This window comes from Siphateles boraxobius, unplaced genomic scaffold (assembly GCF_051911475.1).
Source record: "Siphateles boraxobius isolate OS27281-9 unplaced genomic scaffold, OSU_SipBor_1 18, whole genome shotgun sequence".
Lineage (NCBI taxonomy): Eukaryota > Metazoa > Chordata > Actinopteri > Cypriniformes > Leuciscidae > Siphateles > Siphateles boraxobius.
This window is the reverse complement of record NW_027508788.1, coordinates 5,349,778-5,374,381: the sequence shown is the minus strand read 5'-3', so window position 1 is coordinate 5,374,381 and position 24,604 is coordinate 5,349,778. Positions and strand designations below refer to the sequence as shown.

Sequence of the window (24,604 nt, the reverse complement as noted above, 5' to 3'; positions counted from 1 at the left end):
AATACCTATAACAATAACTATAAGCATCTGCACCAAGGCATGATAACTTTATATTCATTAAGTGTGCAGTGCAGTTATGAGGTCTGCCAATTTATATGCTCAGGCTTTTAAAAGTCTGAAAGTGATTCCAATGATATCATTCCTCTATGTCATTATCGATATAGCTGTGGTGTGGACTTCCCTATTCTACAACGATAACAACGAAAACTATAAAGATATAGCGTCTACCACGCTAAATGCTGAAGTCCCTAAAAATCGGGGGGGATTCTAAAAGCCGGTCACTGTGTTTATTATTCAACAGCTGGGAAAAAAATTATTCTGAAAGTGAATCCATTCCAGCGATATTGTTCCTCTGTGTCATTATTGTTATAATTGTAGTGTGAACTTTCATATTTCATAGAATTAGAATGATTATTAATTTTTTTATTCACATTTGTGAGAACAGGATAAAAATAGTTGGGTTGGACATCACACAAAAAAGCAAATCACAGTCAGCCATTTATTAAGTGTGCAAAAGTGTTAAATACTAATGGGGATAATTAGGATAAAGTGAGTAAAGTTTACTTGGTCAGGTGATCTCAAAATGGTGGCCCACATGGCGACCCTCTCCATTGCAAAATCGAAGAACAGATGGGTATGATGTCATTTTTTTAAGACAATTTGGCAGTGCAAACGTTCTGAAAAACTTCACGGTGACCTGCGATTGGTCCATGACAATTACGTAAAAGGTAGCTGTGCTCTGGGGCTCTACCTTCTTTCATGTGGAAACTCCAGTGTTGTGCTAAACTTTGATGGCAGTTATCATGACCTTTAGGCAACCGATAGCCTATCTCATGTGTGCGTATACATGATTTTAAATACATTTTTCAAAAGTATCCTTCATTTATTTGTATGCAAATCATTTTTAATGAGTAAGAACAAATTAGTGCACTTTTAAATAGGTCAGCTGGGTATGTTAAGGGAACAGTTAAATCGCACAACACAGAAGGTATGCTAGCACAGCAGTTTATCTGTTGAAATATCTTCCACAGCTTGCGTTTACAGAATGCAGACGCAATTCCCAAAGAGGGTATCCTACTCTCAAACTTTTGAACTCTTCGAAGAAAGCAGACAGATTTAACAGCGAATTAGCAGAGCCACCAAATGATGACAACTGCACACTCCTCAACGTAAAAAAAACAACCCTCCCCCAGCTCTCTTTTTGTCTAAATAAAGAAACAGAGTTTAGAGAGGAACTGATGATCTTCAGTATAAGCAGGACATGAAACAGTGCATTAAAATACTTCTAACAGCCAATGTTTCCATTTCTGAAACAGGATGCTGTCAACCGGTTTTTTATTATTATTTATTAATTGTTTACATGCCCATTCAAAGAACAAAGTTGTGTTTTTTGAAAACCTTGAGTTGTAAAGTTTTAAACTTCCTCAATATTGAGGAATAAAATCAGCTGTGATCTAACTTGCTCTTTTGTCTTTTTTAGTCTCACTAAAACAGTTAGAAACTCCACACAGGAAATGAGCAAAATGTGAGAGTTGTATCTCACTATCTTCAAAACACACAGCCTGCTACAAAAAAGCCTGTTACATAAAGATAAAAAACAAACAAACTACTAGAACTAGGTACTTATTCAACTGAATGTCAGTTTTTTTCTTTGAAATATCTTTCCAATCAAGCATTGATGATGAACGATTTAAAAATGTTTGATTCAGATATGATTCACCTTTGAAACTGCCAAATTTAATTGCATCAAAACAAAATACAATTCTATAAAACATACAAAATGTACAAAAAATGTAGAAAAATGAAATTAAAAAAGTTTTGTTTGAGATCCAAAAAGCACAACAGCAACAGCTCATTATCAATCTATAGACGTAAATCCATCCTTGCCATTTCACTCAACTCATTGTATTATACTTAACTATTCACCTTTACATTCACACATTACATTATGTTAAAAACTCCTGTCCAGTATAACAAAATATTTTACCTTCTTTTCACTCCTCATATCTCTGATCTGAAATGTGTGTCAGTCCACAGTCCATTCTCAGCTCTCCACACCATATCTGTCAAAGTGGCGTAGAATAACGCACAGCTCTAGTTCAACTGTGCCCATGCCAACCGTGTGGAGTCTGTATCGATCTGCGCCACTGTAAATGAGATCTGGCGAGCGCAGTTGTGGTCCTCCTCCGACAAACATCTCGGCAAGTTGATCCTGCCAGGATCCCAGCGGTCGCCATGTAGCGCATTGCAGCCGATGCTGTCCTGGGCTTGATGGTACGTGGATATAACCATAACCATACAGCTGGCATCGCCCAAAAGAGTCCTGATGCCACACTTGGAGGTGAAGCTTTGGCCATCCTAGATGTAGAAAACACATCATATATATTAAATCATGTTTAAGTGGTACTAAAACATAATACAAATTAAAAGTCGATTAATCGGCACCGATAGCCGATTGCTGGAACAATCGGTTATTGGCAAAAATCCGATAGTCTTTCTGAATTGCGTCCATTGTTGGAGTGGCTAAGAAGGGTGCACTGCCATTATACAGTACGAAAGCGGCCACTAGAGGTGGAATAACTGACGCCTCGTGCTGTTTGTTTTGACATGTGAGACAGAGGTGAGCAGGACACTTCAGATGCGGATTTAAAACATTGACAATGAAACGGTGTACTACACCACATGCTTTCATATCATTATAAAGTGATTAATTTGTTGACTAGATGCTGCATTAGTGGAGAACAGCAGTATGATTGCCGTTGAGATTTCGAAAGACGCTAACATTAGTAGTACATCAAGCAGGTAAAATAATGTGACAAAAACGTACGACGACCCAAAAGTTTGATGTCATGATAGTTACCATCTATTTGCCTTAGTTTATGTCCAGCTGGTCACTTTTATGCATTCGTTAGACAGCAAATTTAATGCTAGTGACGTGAAAAAGCAAATTGATATGTTCATGCAGCCGACAGAAACATAAACAAATCAGAAACACCGAACTTCAAACTCATCTATGCCACTTTGTTCATTCTTGAAGTGAACTTTTGCATGTTTGGTGATAAAGGTGTTTTGGACCGCAGCTTGAATTGAACGAGACGTATCCGGAGTGCGATACTGGTGAGTTGTGCTAGCCGCTACGCTTCTCGTCCGGTGTGCGACCTCCATATTTTGTAATTTTGATTAGATAATCACCAAGTGTTCTAAAATAGAAGCAAATAAAGTGTGAGAGTATACATACATGTGTGTAATTTCAATCCTTATGGCCTTTGTTAGAGTGTTTATTTCAACTTTTAGTAATACATTAGTAATACAAGTCTGTTAAACAGTTAAACATTCATGCATCTGTTAAACATTAGTTAACGCACATTGAAATAACTTTAATTATCAATGTATAATTAATATGTATAATTTTATTCCATTTAAAAAGTATGATACATTTTTATGGTTCAGTATTATTTGATTTTTTGGTAATAAAGTTTAGCACTATTTTAGTTTTCATTCAGTAAATCCACTTTAAAAACTATCAGCTGATTAATCGATTATCGGCCAGTGCAGTCCAACCTAGATATTGGTATCGGTAAAATCTTCTATCTACTATAGGTCGACCTCTAATACAAATACCTTGTAGGCCCTTAGTAGTGTAGTGCAAATCAATGGGATGGCTCCAGTATGCCATGTCCCCTGTTTGAGGCATGTCCAGTTGAGTTTGACCTTCCTTCAAACCAGCAAGAAGCCTCCATGCTCCTCCTGAATGGCACAAAGTGAAAAGTTTTTGTAGTTTATAATTTATAGAAAGTTTGGAAAATCAAATAAGCATTAAAACAATCTTTACACCTTTAAAAAAAAATTAAGGAAAACATAATAATTGTCTATAAGATCAGTGTTTTTGGTACAGCTAGAGTAAACAGTTTTTAACACAGTATAAAATAGTAAACAATAAAGCAAAAAAGACACCTGTGTGTACACCCCATTTGCAGAAGAGGCTGTTCTGTGGGAAACCCGTGGCCCCAATGATCTGCCCAATTATATGCAATTCTGCCATAAGAGTCCTGAAATTACATTATGCAGTATGTTGGTTATCACATGCATATGTTCAAATGTTCATATAACCAATTTCATACACTGCATTAGCATATTCCACTATTATATTTGTTAATAGATTCATATATTTTCTGTTTAATTGTTCTTTTTGCTCCAACATATATTCACTAGTATTTCTGTTTACATATTTGTGCTTATTTTATAGTGTATCGTTGTTGTTGTTTGCATTGATAAACTTTGCTTCATAAACAATAATAATCTCGGCTATAAATACACTTTTCGACCGTTGCAGGTTGTTTAGGTGCACCAAAATATGTTTATATAACAAGTTTTCGTTTTTTGGTTAAGTCTTGCAGCTACAGATATCTATCCATCTTATAACTAGGGTAAATTAAAACTAGATGAACAGCTAACGTTAGCTAACTAGCGACCTGACTATCTAAGCTCCTTTTCCGGTTTCACAACGCCATAAACAAAGCAGAATAGTTATAATTAGCACGCGTACCACGATTTACACAATCAACCCAATCATTCATTGATCAGCAAAAGCTGGTAAGATTGTAAAACGAGCATTAATATTTATCCAGTAAGCGTTTCTTCACTGTTTACAGCGCCTTCAGGCTTGATTTGATTTCCTTAGCAACCCACTTCCTCATGTTCTGTGTTTTGATTTGACAAGGTTAGTTACTGCCATCGTGCGGCATGCATGAGCTTTCGTTACATTGCAAGCAAAGAGGAGGAGAGACTGTAGGCCTATTGTTACCGTTGCACTTCAATGACAGATGTTTTATCCTCATTCAACAACACCAGTTTGTCCTAATAGTTCGTATGTAGCCAACTACAATACGCGTATCTTTCAAAAACTGAAACACCACTCCTTCCCTTAACAAAAAAATATTTCATAAGAGACTATTTATCCTCTATAGCCGGTGCACTGAAAAAAAAGGAAAGCAGCTTTATTGAGAATACTAAAATAATACACTTACAATCTACTTAATGCATTTATGTTTGAGATGCAAACATAATTACATTGCATAAACTCCAAATGAAATTAAGCACAGTCATCAAAAAGTGATATGATCATGTTGCAATAAAATGTTCAAATCAATTCAGGCTCAATTTACCATCAAACAGATGGTGTTCACGCAAAATGATTTTACTGCTGTTCCATTTACTTAATTAAAATGAGCTAATACAACACAATTGTGTTGTATTTTGGCACTTAATTTCATCATGTATAATTAACCTAATTCAGTTGTTGCAACATGTAAATATTGCATCAGTGTATTTCTGAAACTACATTAAACAAGAGAGGTACATGTTTGTTTCAGCTTATTCCATTTTATTTTATCATTTTTATATGATAAAAACAAGACGTTTTGGCGTCCATGTGTTCTCAATCTGAATATTTAGCAAATGCGGGTTTCTGGGTAGTGTCATGTCAATGCTGGGAAAAAACATATTTTTAGACTTATGTTGAAATGCTGCACACAAAGTCAATTAGGCTTTTATTGAACAAAGGAAGAAGAAAAAAATGCCCGCACATTTTTTTTTGGTCTGTCTTTTTTGAGGTTTTTATTTATTTTTAAATTTTCGTGTGCGCGCACTGCGCGGGAGTATTTGGACGAGAGCGACCGCCCACGCGCTATATGCACGAGGACCGTTGGTCTGGAGAAGGACATCTGAGGGGATTGACTTTAAGAGGTAAGAATATCATTACAAATGTAATATTATTTTCTAAAGATTTCTGTCCATCTAACTTTAAATACAATAAATAGTTTTTTTAAGATAATCCCACACGTTTTAAATCATGTCGACTGTTTATTTCGTCGAGTGTTGTAACATTAGCCGCTTGGTCAGGGTTTGAAAACTACGAGGTTTTCCGCCTGACCGACTCCATCAAATTTCGTCCCACTATATTCAAAGTTATCTAAAGCCATTCTATAGATTAATGTGAGGGACAGAAGAATATTAACATCCTAAAATTAAAGTTCACGGAAACTTGTCTTCCGTCTGCTGAGGATGTCAATCATTCTCCGTTCAGCTGCAGCATTCCAGCGTGCCTCATACGGTTACGACAGTCGGCACGGTAAAACCGGGTAAAACTCTCTCTGATATGATATAATCCCATTATAATGCTTGATCTGCATTTAAAGGGCTGTGGATCTGCATAAAATCACTTCGTCTTGCTGAAGTGTAATGACTTGTGGTGTCTAAACGATGTCGTCACCGCTAACGTTACGTTACTGTTGTCTCTAAGGCCTCGTTCAGACTTTCAGTCCATCACACTACATTAATTGGCATCATACGCAGAACAACTGTAATTTAATTTAAATGTAATATTTAAATGTAATAATGATCTATAAACTGTTGGATAGATATACACTAGGATGTGTTTTTTTTTCCATACATTTCAATGCGCACTGTGACTCCATGGGCAAATTGCAAACAGCAATATAACTTAAATTGTTTTTAATGAATGTATTTCAAAAGTATATAGTAATTTGTATTTTATTATTAACATGTGAAGATTTTATAAAATTACTGTCCAAAGATTTTTTCAAGAATTGCTGAATTATACACTCACCTAGTTAAATATATTTTTTGTCATATCTTGTGATTATATAATTTTATTGTTTTTATTTATGACTAATTGTTGCTCTTTCTCTCTTTTCAGTAACATTTGCTGTACATGTGGACTTGCAAGGCCTGTTCAGTAGTTGTAACAAGTAGGTTGAAACTATTGCAGCATTATAGGCTGAAACATAGACATTTTGGACGTAATAGTTGTTTTCCATGTGTATATTTAAACTGCCCATGCTCGTTTAGAACGTGGAATGCTCTTAAGATTCATTTGAATAGATTCCATGTGACTCAAACTAGGCAGAGACAGTCTAAAAATAGCATATTTAATTGCCATATATGTAATTGTGGAGATCTGTACTCCGAGAAATATTATTGGGCTCATATTAATGCACATTTGAAAAAAAATGAATTGATAACGTGCATGTTTTCACATTGTAACTTTAAAACAAACATCTGTGGTACTTTTAATTTCATAAAAACAGAAAACATAATTCTTTTTCACTTAAAGATTTTAAACCTGGGATAGTAACTACTACCACAGTAGTTTCACAGGAATCAGATGTTGAAGAGGATGATGAGGTAGAGGCATGTCATGATATAGAATCTGCTTCTGATGTCTGTTCCACAAAGGACCTACCAAATATTATCAAACACAATTTTGCAGCAGCGTTGTTAAAGCTTGAACATTTGTCCCATGTACCAAGTTCACAAATTGATGAATTTCTACAAGAGCTTTACAACCTAAATAGCACATTATCAATTCCTCTTAATACAGATGTTCTTTGTGATGCTTTTCAGAAGCATAATCTTCAAGTTGAGAAATCTGTACTGAAAGAAATAGCTACTACACTGTGCACAGTTAACCCTATACACAAAGCTATACAGTTTTCACCATGGAAGAGAACGAAGGGGCGTCGTCCAAATTTTTTTACAGTCTATGGTCAGGACGTTCACATGCAGTGAGCTCTTTTTTTGTCTTGTCACGTAGGAATGGTGTACAAACATTTGCATGAATAAGAGCGGGATTATGTAACAATAGCCAAAGGATGACAAAAATTAACAAATGATGCTGCATTAATTGCTTTAACAGCCCAAATTTGTTTAGTTCATATAAAATCGCAGCATTTTGTGTTATATAATTGCGTAGGCTTGAAAAAATCGATTCGTGGCGTTTGAGAATCGTTTTTGACCACATATTAAAAAACGATAAATCAAAAAATCTATTTTTTTGCCCAGCCCTGCTAGACAAGTAATTGGCAATGTCACTTTGTAAAGAAAGACTACGCGCCCACCCATATACGCATCCAAACGTGCATGCCTATAGATTAAACACATAATATGTGCATGCCGTACAGCCAAAACAATCTTTGTTGCATTAATTTCCTGTTGTCACTGTAAAACTGTTTTGAAACCATCTGTATTAGATTAGTGTTTATGTACTGCAAATTATTAAAAATGCACTTGCCCAGTAAAAACTCTAAAAGCTACCCCTTATGGTTTGTGTTAGTGTTTTAATTATATACCCATCTAATCTATTAATACTTTCTTCAGGACATGGATGAGGATCTGTTTCACAGTGCCATTGAGAAGACCACCATGGGGATCTTTGTGATAAAGCACATTGCTGAGAATGAACCCCGAGATGTGGGAATTGTCCTTGAGGGTGTGATTGTGCTTCAGGACCTTGAGAATGTGGCTTTTGCAACTGCAATGTTGTTTGGTCTCATTTATTCTCTTAACCTGAAGTACCCCACAACGTTACGGTACACTTTTGAGATTTTGCAAAAAATCATCATGGAGTTGGATGGGGGTGAGCTCTCTATCAAGGCCCAAAACTTCAAATCCAAACTTCACCTGTGAGAGTTTGCAGGATGCATGAACTAACAGTTCTGAGTACTGCCTTTTCTTAGGCACTTAAAGTTTTGAGGTTTCTTCTAGACAATCAGCACAAGTTCTACACATTCAAGTTGTGCAGAGGAGTCACAGGACATTTTTTTTTATTTCATGAAATCAAATTATTTGTGCTTCAATGTTCTATTTGTTTATAAAGACACAGTCATGAATGCAGGTATGATATATAACTCATGTTCATGATCTTGTTAAAACATTTCTTAAAACATTTCTTATGAAGAGTTCACATCTTCGCTCTAAAATGGGCATGTATGCGTATTGCATAGAACAGTACGGGTTTTTACATACTACCGGTAGTTTAAGTCTTGTTGATATTTAATCACCAAAGAGATGTTATTTCATTGTCATTTCAAGATGTCATAAAAAAAATTCAGTGCTGGACTGACCCTTTTTAGGTCTGCACATTAAATGTTTCGGAGATAACTAATTTCTCTTTGAATTGTGCAAAATTCAGTTTTCACAGAAATACGAGATGTTATATTGCTTACAATCTTATCTATCTATGATATGAATCTGATGGTCTTCATAAATGAGATTATATGTCTAGCTAGAAAATAAAGACCATCACTGCATACATCATTCAGTACTTTTTGTACGTTTTTACATGCATAATTTTGAATTGAAGTGAATGAATGAATGTTCAATAAATGAAATAAATGGTTTAAATGAATGCTTTTTTATTGTTTAGTACAAAAACACATTTAAGTAACAACATAAACCATTAAAAATGTAACAAAAAAATTATGTAAAGATAACTTGATTAGATTTTGTAGAATTAACATGATCCAGTCATGTATCTAAAATAAAAGAATAATATTCAGCTAACATGACTGAATTATGTAATGTTAACTTAAACAGAGCATGTACACATTACTTAAATAAAATACATGTGATTAACACAAAACTATTGTACAGAAACGATGTGAATGTGTTGGATACTGTGAACCCAAACTAATTATGTGGAACCAGTGTCCATAATTCAATTGTGTAAATCCAATGACATTTTTTTTTCAGTGTGTATTGGTTTGTTTGTTTTTTGTTTGTTGCTTATGTCACATTAAAACAGTAGCCTATTGAATTTTTACCATGACTCCATCGGTTGCTTCTGCTAGTTTTCAAATTGCCTTTACTTTTCCACTGTTACTATGATAAACAAATAGTCAAATAATACATAATTTTTTAAAGCATAAACCATTTTATTAATTGTCTGAAAATGGCTTTCAATTTTTACACAACTAATCAAAAAATGTGTGAAATATTATTAAATGGTGTGTGTAATAGGATACATAAAATATAGCCTATATGAAGTTCTATTCAATAACAACCATTGCTTGTTTTGCATGATTTGCTACATCATAACTGTGTATTTGTCTAAATTAAAATAGGCCTAAACTTCTGTATACTTAAGAAGTAATGTGTTCTATATGCATGTAGCTATTCATATGCTATGTTCTTTTTTTAATTTATTTTAGTATAATAGTTTAACTTAAAGAAGACTGAATGATTTGAGTCTTTTAAACATGATAGATCATGTTTATGGACACTTTGTAATTGGCTCTTTACATTTTTATATTCTTAGACAAATGGAGAGTAAGTTTCATCAGCATGCCTGTCACTACATGACAACTTCTTAGAATATCCCCTGAAGATTTTGTGTTTATTTTATACTTTAATGTTTACATAGCACACTCGATAATAAGGGCACACATCTAGAGGACATAATGTGCCAAACATAAGGTTTTATTTTCCCTGTGGCCCAAAGTAACCACCACAGGTAGACATCAACACCACATTTCATACCCCCAGAGACCTCTTTGTACAAACACACAGGCATATACTAAATATTTAATGTGATTAATAAAGGAAACTCAAGGGACTGTGTGCAAGTAGATTCTGATGTAACCCTCAAGATTGACATGATGTGATTATGAGGGTTCAGATAAACACAGTAAGTGCATAATGCACATTTTAATGCACATAATAAAATGAATAAATAAGAGACATTATTTTTCTTTCTTTCTCACAGGTGGGGATCCACACTTTGCTTCTACTTCTACTACTACTACTAATTATAATAGTAGGATATTAATTAGAGATTTTTTTATATGAAAATAGAGTAGCACAAAATTATATTATTTTACCTGTATTGTCCTTTAACTGCATATACACTATGAATCAAAAAAATATTCAAAATATTCGGCCAAGCAACAAAACTAGCACTGCAACAATTTTACATAATATTAATACATAAGTCCTCTGCAGTTATTTTCACTAGATGGTAAATGAAGATGCATTCACGGCATGCTGAAATTACCGTACAGCGACTATTTGCACTAAGTGAAAATAGCATATTTTCTTAGCGATAGATGATGTTTAAGTACAAAGCGATTGCTGCTATTTACACTAAGTTTTAATAGCAATATATTATATTTACACTAAGTTTTAATAGGATTAGATTCTATTTACACAACATAAAAACAGCAGCATTTTCTTAGCGATATGATATTAGTATTTACACTAAGTAAAATTAGCGATATTAACAATGTAATAATAGACGTAGGCCCATTTCCTTTGCTATAAGTGTAAATAGTATTGGAGGATATTATTACTTATAAATAGTGACAGATGCTATTTATGACTCGGTGTTGCTGTACATTAAACTGTATGCCATAATAACAAAGAGTGTAATTGATTAACTATTCAAATTATTAAATGGATGCCGCCTTATTGGGACAAAAAAGCCCTCCCTACACCGAACCCTAACTGAAAAAAACTTTATTATTAAACACACGTTAGACACTTTTTTTCCCATATATTTTTTAACATTTTCTTCGTTTTTATTGGAAATAAATGCCTTTCCAATCTGATAAGTGGTGGGAAAAGGGAGTATAGCGAGTTCGGCAAAAGGCAGATTCGAACTTAGGTCGATTTACATCAAAACTTTTGGCCAAGCGCCTTACACCAACATTATCAATACTTTGACAATCAAATTTAGCATCTTCCGTAATTTTGTCTGGCTAGACATCAGTGGGCGGAGTTAGTGTAAATAGCCTCTGCAAACAAGGCGGGCTATTTGCACTTTTACACACTCCGCCAGATTCAATGGCTCGTTCTTACGTAGAGCATGTACGCACATGCACACTCTTTAAAACGGTGCTTTTGATCTACTGACAAACTTAAAGATGTAAATGAAATTTGTATATATTAGAAATGAAAGAGATAGATTGTACTGAATGTCAGCTTGCTTATAATTTGCTCATGATAAGTATTTAATGTAGCCTAATACATTTCAACTTTATTCATATTTAAAACAAACAAGAAACTAATGCTTCTAACCACAGGACAAGAGCTGTTGTTAACCACACAACTTTGCGATTGTGGTTTTGGTAGGCCTAAACACCGACTCGTTGAACTATGCTGATAATAACAATGGAACCTGCGACCATAGTTGGCTAACAATGTTTTGGGAAACACCCCCCTGATCTGCCATTCACCACTATAAACTTAGACGACTTCACATGGACAATATCTAATCGCTGAATCCCATGATTGACCAAGTATCCCAGAGAGCTGTGTTATAACGAATAATGATTTAAACACTCATTAAAACTCTTTAAACTCCATTAATAAATTGAAGGAGATATTAAATATATTAATTTCATTAACTGACCATCTATCCACACAATCAGCTTTTCCCAACTGTGATCAGAGAAATCTTTTGCCTAACTGTTTTTTTAAAAAGAGTTAGAGTTTGAGATGAATGCACAGACTGTCTTATAGCTTCAAGAATTAAAGACATATTTCCACACAAACACACAAGGAAACATAAACCACTGGGATTTGCTATACTTGATGCTGTTAGTCAGGCACTTATTGTTGAAATACACACCAAGTGTTACTGTTGTTGTTGTTTTTCACAGTCATTTTGACACACAAACCACTGGGATTCCATACGTAGTTCATGACAGATGCTCTACATTGGTATTTAAACTGTGATACTCTCTGATCATTCTGTGTGCCTTCAACAACATAGGTGACACAAGGCTGGAGATTTGCAGTTACAAAGACTTTATCGCAGTATTATTCAGTGTTTTATAACATCATTTTTGGTCTTTTTAATTCCCCTGAATATGTCTAATTTGAATGATTCTAAATCTAACATCACTCAGACTATACCACTGGTGGATCGAGATTTGAAATCATTTTTGTCTGTGTCCTCATGCGTTATTTTCCTTTATGTCAATGGAGTCATGATCTTCACTTTGAGGAAAAAGACTGTTTTTAAGGAGACATCTCGCTACATTTTGTTTGGTCACATGCTATGGGTGGATACGCTGAATCTTCTAATGAGTGTAGTGTTGTTTGTGTGTGCTGTTTGTAGGCTTTTTGTTATGAAAATTGCCTGCCTCATCCTACTCGTTGCTGCAACAGCTCTCTATCAGGTCTCTACATTAAATCTGGCTTTGATGTCACTGGAGAGGTATGTGGCCATCTGCATCCCTCTCAGACATGCAGAAATCACCACCTACGGAAGAACTAACATGGCCATTGGTGTTATTTGGATGTTAAGCTGGATTCAATCCCTGTCTGAGATTATTATCTTTTATTCCAATGATACAAACATAGCAATGGATTTGTTCTGCTCAAGAACTACTCTCTTCAGACTGCAGATATATAAGAAACTTGATATAGGTTTTACATGTATATTTTTTGTCTTAGTGACTTTTGTTATTATATTTACTTATGTCTCTATAGCTGCTGTGGCTAAAACAGCCTCTTGTGACAAGGCATCAGCCAAAAAAGCCAACAAGACTGTTCTGTTGCATCTAATACAGCTGGGTCTCTGTGCTGCATCCATTTTAATTGGAGTTATCCAAGAAGTAATTTATGTTTATACTGACTATATGACTTACATGAATGTGATGTATTTTTGCTTTGTGATGTTTATGATTTTTCCAAGATGTCTAAGTCCTCTAATATATGGCATGAGAGACCAGGCCTTTAGATCTTTATTTAAATTCTACTTTACATTTGGTCTCAAAAGGAAAAACAGTTGTAATACGATACATTTAGCAGGAGAAGGCTGAAAAGTTATGGTAAAAACCTATTGAAATATTATATACAAGGCTTTTATAGATAATGTTATTTCATTATTAAAATACAAAAGGAAATTTCTCTTAAATTGCAAAATATGAACTTGTGACTTTATTCAATGAGATTTTGGAGAAGAACCTCACACAAATTGCTGACCTTTGGCAAAACAATCAACCATGTATTTTACAATTTGTGTCAGTGCAGTAACCACAGATATGAGAAGGTGTTTTGTAAGGGTTGTTTTATTTGTCCATGTTTTGCACTCTTTCCAGCCATATGACATAAACATAATTACAGTTACCATAAAGGTTTATTTTTTCTTTAGTCATATACTGTTTTATGGAACGTGTGACATCAAAATGTACTTGAAAATGAAACAATGAGAAGAATAAAATTCAGTTTAAATTAGTAGACTGCTTAATCAAGCATTTCTTTGTTTCTAACATGATAATGTAGATTATGTAGATACATATAACATATGTATCTCATTTGATCAGAAAATAATTATTTAAACTGTTGCATGTGTAAGCGTGCACATAATCTGGAAAGCAGACAACACTGTGAGTGTTTTGTTTTGTTTGTTTGTTTATCAAAAATACATCCAAAGGCCACCATCACCACTAATGGAATTACATCACAGTTTCACATTGCATCAGGACACCAGACAGGGATGCCCACTCTCGCCTTCCCTCTTTCCCATTTTCATCGAACCGCTCGCAGCAGCAATACGACAAAACATCATAATCAAAGGAATTCGGGTAGATAATGTACAACACAAAATGAGTTTATATGCAGATGATCTCTTACTTTATTGACAGCACCCACAAGTATCCCTTCAAGAAACGTTCAATATTATCAGCAGATTTTCCCTTGTCTCACATTACACTATCAACTGGAATAAGTCAATTTTACTACCACTTTCAGGTGATGTATTGGATTCTGGAACTCAGGACACATCACTTTACCTTCACACAGGCAACATCAAGTACCTAGGGATTCAGATTTCCCCCAGGCTGTCAGAGCTTTTCAGCCTCAATTACACTCCACTCCTAAAGAAAATTGAAGACGAATACAAACGCTGGTCTAAACACCCACTCACACTCATCGAAAGAATAGCTGCTGTCAAAATGAAAACCCTACCCCAAATTAATCTTTTTTCTATGATTCCCATCACTCCTACAGATAAATGGTTCAAAACCCATAATTCATTAACAACACAATTTTATTGGAAAAACAAAAAAACCCAGAATATCACTCTCAACACTACAAAATACAAAATCACATGGGGGGCTTGAGGCACCAAACTTCCATCACTACTTCTTGGCAAATCAATTACAGTTCCTAGTTAAATGGATCAATTTACATAAGCATAAATACCCGTGGCTGGATTTGGAACAAAACCAATGCACAAATATCCCAGTTGCAGACCTCCCCTTTCTCTCACAATCAATCAAGAAATCCAACATCTGCCAAACCATCACCATCTATTCAACTCTGACAGCCTGGGGGGAAACAAATCAAATCACAAAATCAGGGTCTCACTAAATGGGGTGAATCGTTACGCACTGTATATAAATGTATTGTCTGTATTGTAAAATATTGCGTATATATTTTTTTCTCTATTAAAAATAAAGTTGTCCTCCGAAGAGGGGGTTGGTGGCGGGGGAAAAAAAATACATCCAAAGCCATGTCAAAGCGCTCTCTGCGCAAAACTGGACAGTGGTCATCATCACCTTGTGAGTCAATACTTGATTTTTTGAGTCAGTATACTGCAGCTCCCTGTACACAGAGTATACGTGATCGCGAATTGGAAAGTGAAAGTAAAAAGTGAGCATGTATTCAAAAGTGAATTCAAACCCTGCATACGCATATTGATAGTGGCTTCCTGATGCCCGCAAATTACATACAATATAATTACCCAATTATATTGTGTGTAATTTGCGGGCATCAGGAAGCCGCTATCAATATGCGTATGCAGGGGGTTTGAATTACATACAATATAATTACACAACCTCTTCTTGAACTGCCACCTTAACGTGGTGGAAGGGTTTGAGTACCCGAATGACCATGGTACCTATGTTGTCCGGGGCTATATGCCCCTGGTAGGGTCTCCCAAGGCAAACAGGTCCTAGGCGACGGGTCAGACAAAGAGCAGTTCAAAAACCCTTATGAGCAAAATTAAAATGAGGACCGTGACGTCGCCCGGTATGGCGCAGTCGGGGCCCCACCCTGGGGCTAGTAGATCTCTATCTACTCTAGTAGATCTCTAGATCTACTCTAGTAGATCTCTAGATCTACTCAAGTAGATCTCTATCTACTAGAGATAGTCGGAATCACCTCTACGCACGGCTTGGGCTCTGGAACCACACTCCTTGAGAGAGGATGGATTCTTCACCACTCTGGAGTTGCCCATTGTGAGAGGCGGTGGGCTGGTGTGGGTTTGCTTATAGCCCCCCAGCTCAGCCGCATGTGTTGGAGTTTACCCCGGTGAACGAGAGGGTCGTTTCCCTCCGCCTACGGGTCGGGGATAGGTCTCTCACTGTCGTGTGTGTCTACGGGCCAAACTGCAGTGCAGAGGACCCGGCCTTCTTGGGGTCTCTGGGAGGGGTGCTTGAAAGTGCTCCGACTGGGGACTCCGTCGTTCTACTGGGGGACTACAACGCCCACGTGGGCAACGACAGTGACACCTGGAGGGGCGTGATTGGGAGGAACGGCCCCCCTGACCTGAACCCGAGTGGTTTTCAGTTATTGGACTTCTGTGCTAGTTACAGTTTGTCCATAACGAACACCATGTTCAAGCATAAGGGTGTCCATCAGTACACGTGGCACCAGGACACCCTAGGCCGTAGGTCGATGATCGACTTTGTGGTCGTTTCATCTGACCTGCGGCCGTATGTCTTGGACACTCGGGTGAAGAGAGGGGCGGAGCTGTCAACTGATCACCACCTGGTGGTAAGTTGGATCTGATGGCGGGGGAGGAAGCTGGACAGCTGGACAGACCCAAGTGTACTGTAAGGGTCTGCTGGGAACGTTTGGCCGAGTCTCCTGTCGGAGAGATCTTCAACTCGACCAGATCCAGAGGGAGGCTGGAGATATTGAGTCCAAGCGGACCATGTTCTCCACCTCCATTGTCGAAGCGGCTGCTCGGAGCTGTGGCCGTAAGGTCTCTGGTGCCTGTCGAGGCAGCAATCCCCGAACCCGGTGGTGGACATCGGAAGTAAAGGATGCCGTCAAGCTGAAGAAGGAGTCCTATCAGGCCTGGTTGGCTTGTGGGACTCCTGAGGCAGCTGACGGATACCGGCAGGCCAAGCGGACTGCAGCCCGGGTGGTTGTGGAGGCAAAACTCGGGTCTGGGAGGAGTTCGGTGAGGCCATGGAGAAGGACTGTCGGCTGGCCTCGAAGAGATTCTGGCAAACTGTCCGGCGCCTCAGGAGATGGAAGCAGTGCCCTACCAACGCTGTTTACAGTGGAGGTGGGCAGCTGTTGACCTCAACTGGGGATATCGTCGGACGGTGGAAGGAATACTTCGAGGATCTCCTCAATCCCGTCATCACGTCTTCCATTCTGGAAGCAGAGGCTGAGGGCTCAGAGGTGGACTCGTCCATCACCCTAGCTGAAGTCACTGAGGTAGTCAGTAAACTCCTGAGAATCACACTTCTCAGCCTCCCTGGGAAAGTCTATGCCAGGGTACTGGAGAGGAGAATACGGCCGATAGTGGAACCTCGGATTCAGGAGGAACAGTCGGGTTTTCGTCCAGGCCGTGGAACACTGGATCAGCTCTATACCCTCTACAGGGTGCTGGAGGGTTCATGGGAGTTTGCCCAACCAGTCCACATGTGCTTTGTGGATTTGGAGAAGATATTCGACTGTGTCCCTCGCGGCGGCCCGTGGAGGGTGCTCTGGGAGTATGGGGTCCGGGGTCCTTTGCTAAGGGCTGTCCGGTCCCTGTATGACCGAAGCAGGAGCTTGGTTCACATTGCCGGCAGTAAGTCAGACTTCTTCCCGGTGCATGTTGGACTCCGGCAGGGCTGCCCTTTGTTGCCGGTTTTGTTCATAACTTTTATGGACAGAATTTCTAGGCGCAGCCAGGGGCCGGAGGGTGTCAGGTTTGGGGACCACGCGATTTCATCTCTGCTCTTTGCGGATGATGTTGTCGTGTTGGCCCCTTCAGACCAGGACCTTCAGCATGCACTGGGACGATTTGCAGCCGAGTGTGAAGCGGCTGGGATGAGAATCAGCACCTCCAAATCAGAGGCCATGGTCCTCAGTCGGAAAAGTGTGGCTTGCTCGCTTCAGGTTGGTGGAGAGTTCCTGCCTCAGGTGGAGGAGTTTAAGTATCTTGGGGTTTTGTTCACGAGTGAGGGAAGGATGGAATGGGAGATCGACAGACTGATAGGTGCAGCTTCTGCAGTAATGCGGTCGATGTACCGGTCTGTCGTGGTAAAGAAGGAGCTAAGCCCCAAGGCGAAGCTCTCGATATACCGGTCAATCTACGTTCCTACTCTCACCTATGGTCATGAGCTTTGGGTCATGACCGAAAGGACAAGATCCCTGATACAGGCGGCCGAAATGAGCTTTCTCCGCAGGGTGGCTGGGCGATCCCTTAGAGATAGCGTGAGAAGCTCGGTCACTCGAGAGGAGCTCAGTGTAGAGCCGCTGCTGCTCCACATCGAGAGGGGTCAGTTGAGGTGGCCCGGGCATCTGTTCCGGATGCCTCCTGGACGCCTTCCCGGGAAAATGTTCCAGGCACGTCCCACTAGGTGGAGACCCCAGGGACGACCTAGGACACGCTGGAGGGACTATGTCTCCCGGCTGGCCTAGGAACGCCTCGGTGTCCCCCCGGAAGAGCTGGAGGAAGTGACTGGTGAGAGGGAAGTCTGGGCATCTCTGCTTAGACTGCTGCCCCCGCGACCCGGCCCCGGATAAGCGGAAGAAGATGGATGGATGGATGGATAATTACCCAAATTTATAATTGCAAGAGAATGCAAAAGCAAATATATTTTTTCCTCCCATCTCATATTTTTTCCATCACCCTGTCCATTTAAGGGGCTCCGTAGAATGTGGTTTCTGAAAACATAATTCGGCTTCAGGCACATCCCTACTATAATGAAGAAAAGACAATAAAAATGTCGGTTTCATGCTGACTTTAACTGTGCTCATGTGAGTTTGCTTAAAGGTGCTCTAAGCGATGTCACACGTTTTTTAGGCCAAAACATTTTTTGTCACATACCGCAAACATCTCCTCACTATCCGCTAGCTGCCTGTTCCCTGAACACACTGTAAAAAAGCGCGGTCTTTGCAGAAACCCCAGGCTCCATAAACGGCAACAAAAACAAACGGTGCTCTAAGCGATGTCACACGTTTTTTAGGCCAAAACATTTTTTGTCACATACCGCAAACATCTCCTCACTATCCGCTAGCTGCCTGTTCCCTGAACACACTGTAAAAAAGCGCGGTCTTTGCAGAAACCCCAGGCTCCATAAACGGCAACAAAAACAAACTGTAGCAACCCGCACCACGAAACATAACAAACTGTTCCAGCTGACAAGAAGGATTTGGGGGGTTAGTGAGCGGATGAGGAGGAGGGAGGGTCTAGCTAGCCTCCGGTTTGACAATACTTTAAACGTCAACAAGTGACGTCACCCAACATCGCTTAGAGCACCTTTAAACATGAAAAATACTTAACATGATGTCACGGTTTTGGTTCGTTGTATTTGGAGACTCTTAGTTTAAAGTCTAATTTGTTATGTTTTTCCTCGTTGTACATTTTCCTGTTTAGTTCCTGTTTTCTTGGTTTGGTTATGGTTTCTAATTATGTTCTCATTTGTTCCCTTGGTTACTATGTCCGCCACCTGTTTCTTGTTCAGTTCTCATTATCTTGTGTATTTATACCCTCAGGCCACAACCACAGCAGCCAGAGCTTTCCCTATCCAATATTTTTTTTCCCTCGTTCTAAAATAAATTTCGTAAATACGGCGTCGTCTCAAGAAATATCTGTCCACACACGAAACCACTGAAACTGACACAAAACGATGTAGTATACATTCTAGACCAGAGTGTGGCGCTGATATCCTGCCACAGAGATACAATAAAAACAGAGAAGACTTGGAGCTTGCGCTTAAACCTTGTGCACTGAATACAATAATAATTGCCTCAGAAGCTTTTTCTTCTTCTTTTTTTTTTACCAGGAAATGAAAGCTTTAGCGTAAGTTCTGCCGGGAAGACTCAATTGTTACGTCACTTATTACCTTCTCATCTATCCAATCATGTTCTATTACTTGTAGTAAAAATTACGTATACAGCTAAAAACGTCTTCGTGTGGACAAGGCCTCAATTTAATTCATTCTATCTTTATTCTGTGTTGTCTTTGTGTTTCAAAGCTGAAACCTCAGGTGGGTACCTCTCAGGGGGTCTGCTGCGCCCCTGCCTTCGTCTTCAGGCAGGATATGCAGATTCCGTACCCTCGGATTGCGATACGGACGGGGCGTACGCCAAACAACATTGTTATGAACAACCATAAATGGCCTGGTACAAAATATGAATTGTCTTAATTAGACAACAGACAAGCAAGGTGTCTGACTAGGGTCGACATGTGGCATCATTGTTTCACAAAATATCTGATTTGCTGTACATACAAAAACGCAAGAGTGTTGTTTTCAGATTTATCCACTGTACACCCGGTTTAATCACATGATCTGGAAAGCAGACTATGAGTGTTTTTGTTTGTTTGTTTGTTTGTTTATCATAAATACATTCAAAGTCATATCAAAGCGCTCTCTGTGCAAAACTCAGTGGTCATCATCAGCTTGTGAGTCATTTGCAATTTCAGACGCACCCATTCAGACGCAGATTTTGAAGCCACCCATCAATCATAAAAGTAATCCATACATCTCTGGTTTAATAAAGGCATTCTGAAGCGAAGCAATGCATGTGTAAGAAAAATATCCATATTTAAAACTTTGTTAGCTAATAACTAGCTTCCAACAAACCTCCTAGGGAGATTTTGCCAGATTACAAGGTAAACAAAGTAAACACACACAGACCTCCCCCACCCCCCACATACACGAAACAACCACTGGGATTCAACACATACGTAACATAATAATGAATTTAACAATATTTAAAGTGCCACGCTCTGATCTTTCTCACTCTGTGCCATCAACAGCACACAAGCCTGGAGATTTGTATGCAATCCAAGGACATTGTAGACTGCAGTATAAGTCAGTGTGCTATACCAGCATCTGAGGTTAACATCTTCATGTTTTATTTTTTATGAATATGTCTGCTTTTAATGGTTCTAAATCTAACCTCACTCAGAGTCCATTCCTGGTAGATCGAGATGCACCGGTGAAAACATTATTGTGTGTGACCACATGTGTTATTTTCCTTTATGTCAATGGAGTCATGATATTCACCTTAAGGAAAAAGACTGTTTTTCAGGAGACATCTCGCTACATTTTGTTTGGTCACATGCTTTGGGTCGATACGCTCAATCTCTTTATGAGCGTAGTGTTATTTGTGTGTGCTGTAAGCAGGCTGTTTATTTTGAAAAATGTCTGTATCATTCTTCTTGCGGCTGCACAATCCCTCTATCAGGTTGCCGTACTAAATCTGGCTTTGATGTCACTGGAGAGGTATGTGGCCATCTGCATCCCTCTCAGACATGCAGAAATCACCAGTTACAGAAGAACGAACATGGCCATTGGTGTTATTTGGATGATAGGTTTGATTCAGTGCTTGTCTGAGATTATTATCTTCTATTCCATTGATACAACAAACACAGTGATGAATTTGTTCTGCTCAAGAACTACTCTCTTCAGACTGCAGATATATAAGAAACTTGAAATAGCTTTTACATGTGTATTTTTTGTCGTAGTGACTTTTGTTATTATATTTACTTATGCCTCTATAGCTGCTGTGGCTAAAACAGCCTCCTGTGATAAAATGTCTGCCAAAAAAGCCAACAAGACTGTTCTGTTGCATCTAATACAGCTGTGTCTCTGTGCCGCATCCATTTTAGTTGGAGTTATCCAAGAAGTCATTTATGTGTATACTGACTATATGACTTCATTACATGTAATGTACATTTGCTTTGTAGTGTTTATGATTTTCCCCAAATGTCTAAGTTCTCTTATATATGGCATGAGAGACCAGGCCTTTAGCTCTTTATTTAAATACTACTTTACATTTGGTTTCAAGAAGCAAAATAGATGTAATACAGCAATAGGAGGAGGAAAAATAGATACTAACTGATGGGGGAAAAAAACTATTTAAATGTTATGTAAAAGGCTTTATTTGATAATATTCTTTCATTATTAAGATACAAAAATATATTTCTCTTAAAGTTTAAAATATGAGTTTTGAGTACGATGATGAGATATTCGAGATCAACCACACAAAAATAACTGATTTATGAAAAACCATTTACCAATCACATTAAACCACACTTGTCACAATGTTTGCCAGTGCAGTAACCACAAATATGGGGTGTAAAATGTTTGTTGTCCATTTAATCTTATTACAACTGTTTTTATCACACTGTCAATTAATTTACAATGGATAGAATTTGAAACTTTAAGCCTCTAATCCTTCTGGAAATCTATAAAAACAGACTTTATAAACCAAAACTCATATGATTTGGGCAATTTTTTACAACTTTTTCTTTTATTGTCTTAAATACTAGAGTTGATTATTGCTCAGTGGTCTGTAAATGTTCATGCACAGTTTTTGAATTCATATTTTGCTGTTTTTTCTTGTCCAAGCATCTTATTAGAGTTTATCCATTCTGTTTGACATGACTGCTCTGTCCTTTCCAATGCATCTGTGCAATCTATTTGACTATCAGTTAAATTTATCAATTTGTCTTTTTAAATGGCCCTATGAAACCTGGCCACTTTGAGAAAGGTCCTGATACAGGTGAATCCTTCAAGTCTGATGGCCCTAAAAATCCCTTGACATATACATCAGGCCCATTGACTCAGTTGTCACGTACAATTACATCCGGGCCTTTGGGAATAATGGAATACAAATATATTAGTTTAGTTTATATTTCAGGTTTTAGTTTTGAACCTGATTTAATGTGTATATATTTCTGCAATACGCTATCTACACTACGAAAGCAATTCGGTCGAATGCTTTTTGACTACCTCTGGAAGTGGTCTAAAGTGGACAAGCTCAAAAAGTTTTAGACCACTTTTACATAGTGTCATTGAATTGTGATCCGATCGACCAAAACGCATCTTAATACCAGGAGTAAACAGGCCCTTACTGCTATGCCTAGTTTGTTTATACATATTCATTGCTTAGTGAGGCAGGCATTTCTTCAGCATGTGAGTATTGAGTTCCCCAAAGCACCAAGATTTTGAAGTTCCTCTTCAAAAGGCAATATTTCAGGTTGCATATGCAACCCAGTTCTCTGAGAAGGGGAACAAGATGCTGCATCTTGTTGCCATGTCTAAGGCTTGCCTGTGTGTCTGATAAAACAAAAGAGTTAATTACGTGTAACTCGGGCACCCTTTTTAAACTCATGGGTGCTCTTCATGTGACGTCATGTTTACTCATGCCTCAGACACCAGTCATGCTGATGCTGTTCCTCATAGCATCAAACCAAGACAAAGCGTCTTGTTCCCCTTCTTAGGGAACTGGCTTGCACATGCAACCTGTCACGAACGCCGGTGAAGATTCCCCTGTCGGCCATCGGAGGTCTCAATCTCCTACGTTAGCTTTGAACTACACTTCCCAAGAACCCACATACAGGGACTGATTACTGCACACTTGATCCTGATCACCAGACTATTTAAACCCTGCTTGTTCATACACACATTGCAAAGTCTTGTTTGCCCCGGCTGCATTTCTGAGCGTTATCTTATCATTGTATGTATCAACATAGACAGTATCTTCTGTCTATGTTTACTACTCAGCCTGCGTCTGTGTTACACAACCTGAGATGTTTTATTTAACAAGGACACATTCAATTGACTTTCATCAGTTTTTTTATTCATCAAAGAATTCTGAAAGAAATGTACCACAGTTTCCATTAAAAAATATGTTTCCAACATTGATAATAATAAGAAATGTTTAGTCTTCTTTTAATGTCAATTCACATTTAATTTCATTAGTGCTGGGTCAATAATATTGATTTCTTTTTAGCACACCTCCCATCTAATAAATCGTAATAAGTTTTGTGCTCTGTTACTTCTGATATAAAACAACATCTCAGCTTTCAAATTCTGTCAATTTTATTATGAAATTCAAACAATAAATAACATTTTGATGCTTTTTAATGGTAGGGTAGGCTTTTTTTTCTTTCATAAACACTTTCTGTTTTAGGCCTACTGGTTGAAACTCTCTTCACAACCTAATAGCAGTCAATAGAAGTGGTCTAAAGATTAAAACATTTACATATATCTTCTGTGGAAGTCTCAGGACCAAAAAATATTTGTCCAATCACTGCATTCGGTTCGAATGCAATAATAGGATATCCTACCTGCCTGTCGACCTACATGTTTTTCCATTCCTCCATACATTACACGTCATCAGCGCATTCCATATGCAGAGTTGTAGACACAGACAGTAACTGGGCGGCGCAAACAAACAATAGCCACCTTTTATAGTTCCTCCTAAACCAAAACAATGAGCTTATGCTGCATGCGTTCACGCCATTTCATAACCGTAATTACGAGATGGCAACCCGGGACCTTCTATTAACAGCAAAATTAATCTGCATCCGACAGGTTGTACAAGACAGAGCTCTATAAGTTGTTTACGTTCATTATTATTGACATGAGGTAATTTAACACCGTCTCCCGTAACGCTTTGCAGACTCTGCAGCTCTGGCTGTGCGCAACTGCGCATTCTTGTGTTTTGGAGGAGGCGTGGCTTTGTAGACGCTCTGAAAGGAGTGTGGGATCATGTAGTGCCGTCAGTTCAAGCGTAGCTCACATGAACTGGGGAGTATTCCAGAAAGCAGTTT

General features: G+C 38.3%; 3 protein-coding genes and 1 long non-coding RNA gene across 4 annotated transcripts; 3 read left to right on the top strand and 1 right to left on the bottom strand.

The window, feature by feature from the left end:
• Nucleotides 1–1,329: 1,329 nt before the first annotated feature.
• On the bottom strand, nt 1,330–4,711 carry b9d2 (B9 domain containing 2). The gene is made up of 4 exons (XM_077233011.1): nt 4,547–4,711; nt 3,955–4,049; nt 3,622–3,747; nt 1,330–2,358 (listed from the first exon to the last, which is right to left on the bottom strand). The coding sequence occupies exons 2-4, from the start codon at nt 4,040–4,042 to the stop codon at nt 2,045–2,047; spliced, it is 528 nt and encodes a 175-aa protein (XP_077089126.1). The 5' UTR covers nt 4,043–4,049; nt 4,547–4,711; the 3' UTR covers nt 1,330–2,044.
• A 940-nt stretch (nt 4,712–5,651) lies between these two features.
• LOC143740694 (uncharacterized) lies at nt 5,652–9,622 on the top strand. Its single transcript, XR_013204877.1, has 3 exons — nt 5,652–5,745; nt 6,719–6,770; nt 8,179–9,622. It is a non-coding gene; the product is annotated as an uncharacterized LOC143740694 (long non-coding RNA).
• Nucleotides 9,623–12,668: 3,046 nt separating this feature from the next.
• On the top strand, nt 12,669–13,625 carry LOC143740693 (odorant receptor 131-2-like). Its single transcript, XM_077232693.1, has one exon. It carries the CDS (start codon nt 12,669–12,671, stop codon nt 13,623–13,625), a length of 957 nt encoding a protein of 318 aa, XP_077088808.1.
• A 7,279-nt stretch (nt 13,626–20,904) lies between these two features.
• LOC143740651 (odorant receptor 131-2-like) lies at nt 20,905–21,885 on the top strand. The gene has a single exon (XM_077232660.1). The coding sequence runs from the start codon at nt 20,905–20,907 to the stop codon at nt 21,883–21,885; it is 981 nt and encodes a 326-aa protein (XP_077088775.1).
• Nucleotides 21,886–24,604: the final 2,719 nt, after the last annotated feature.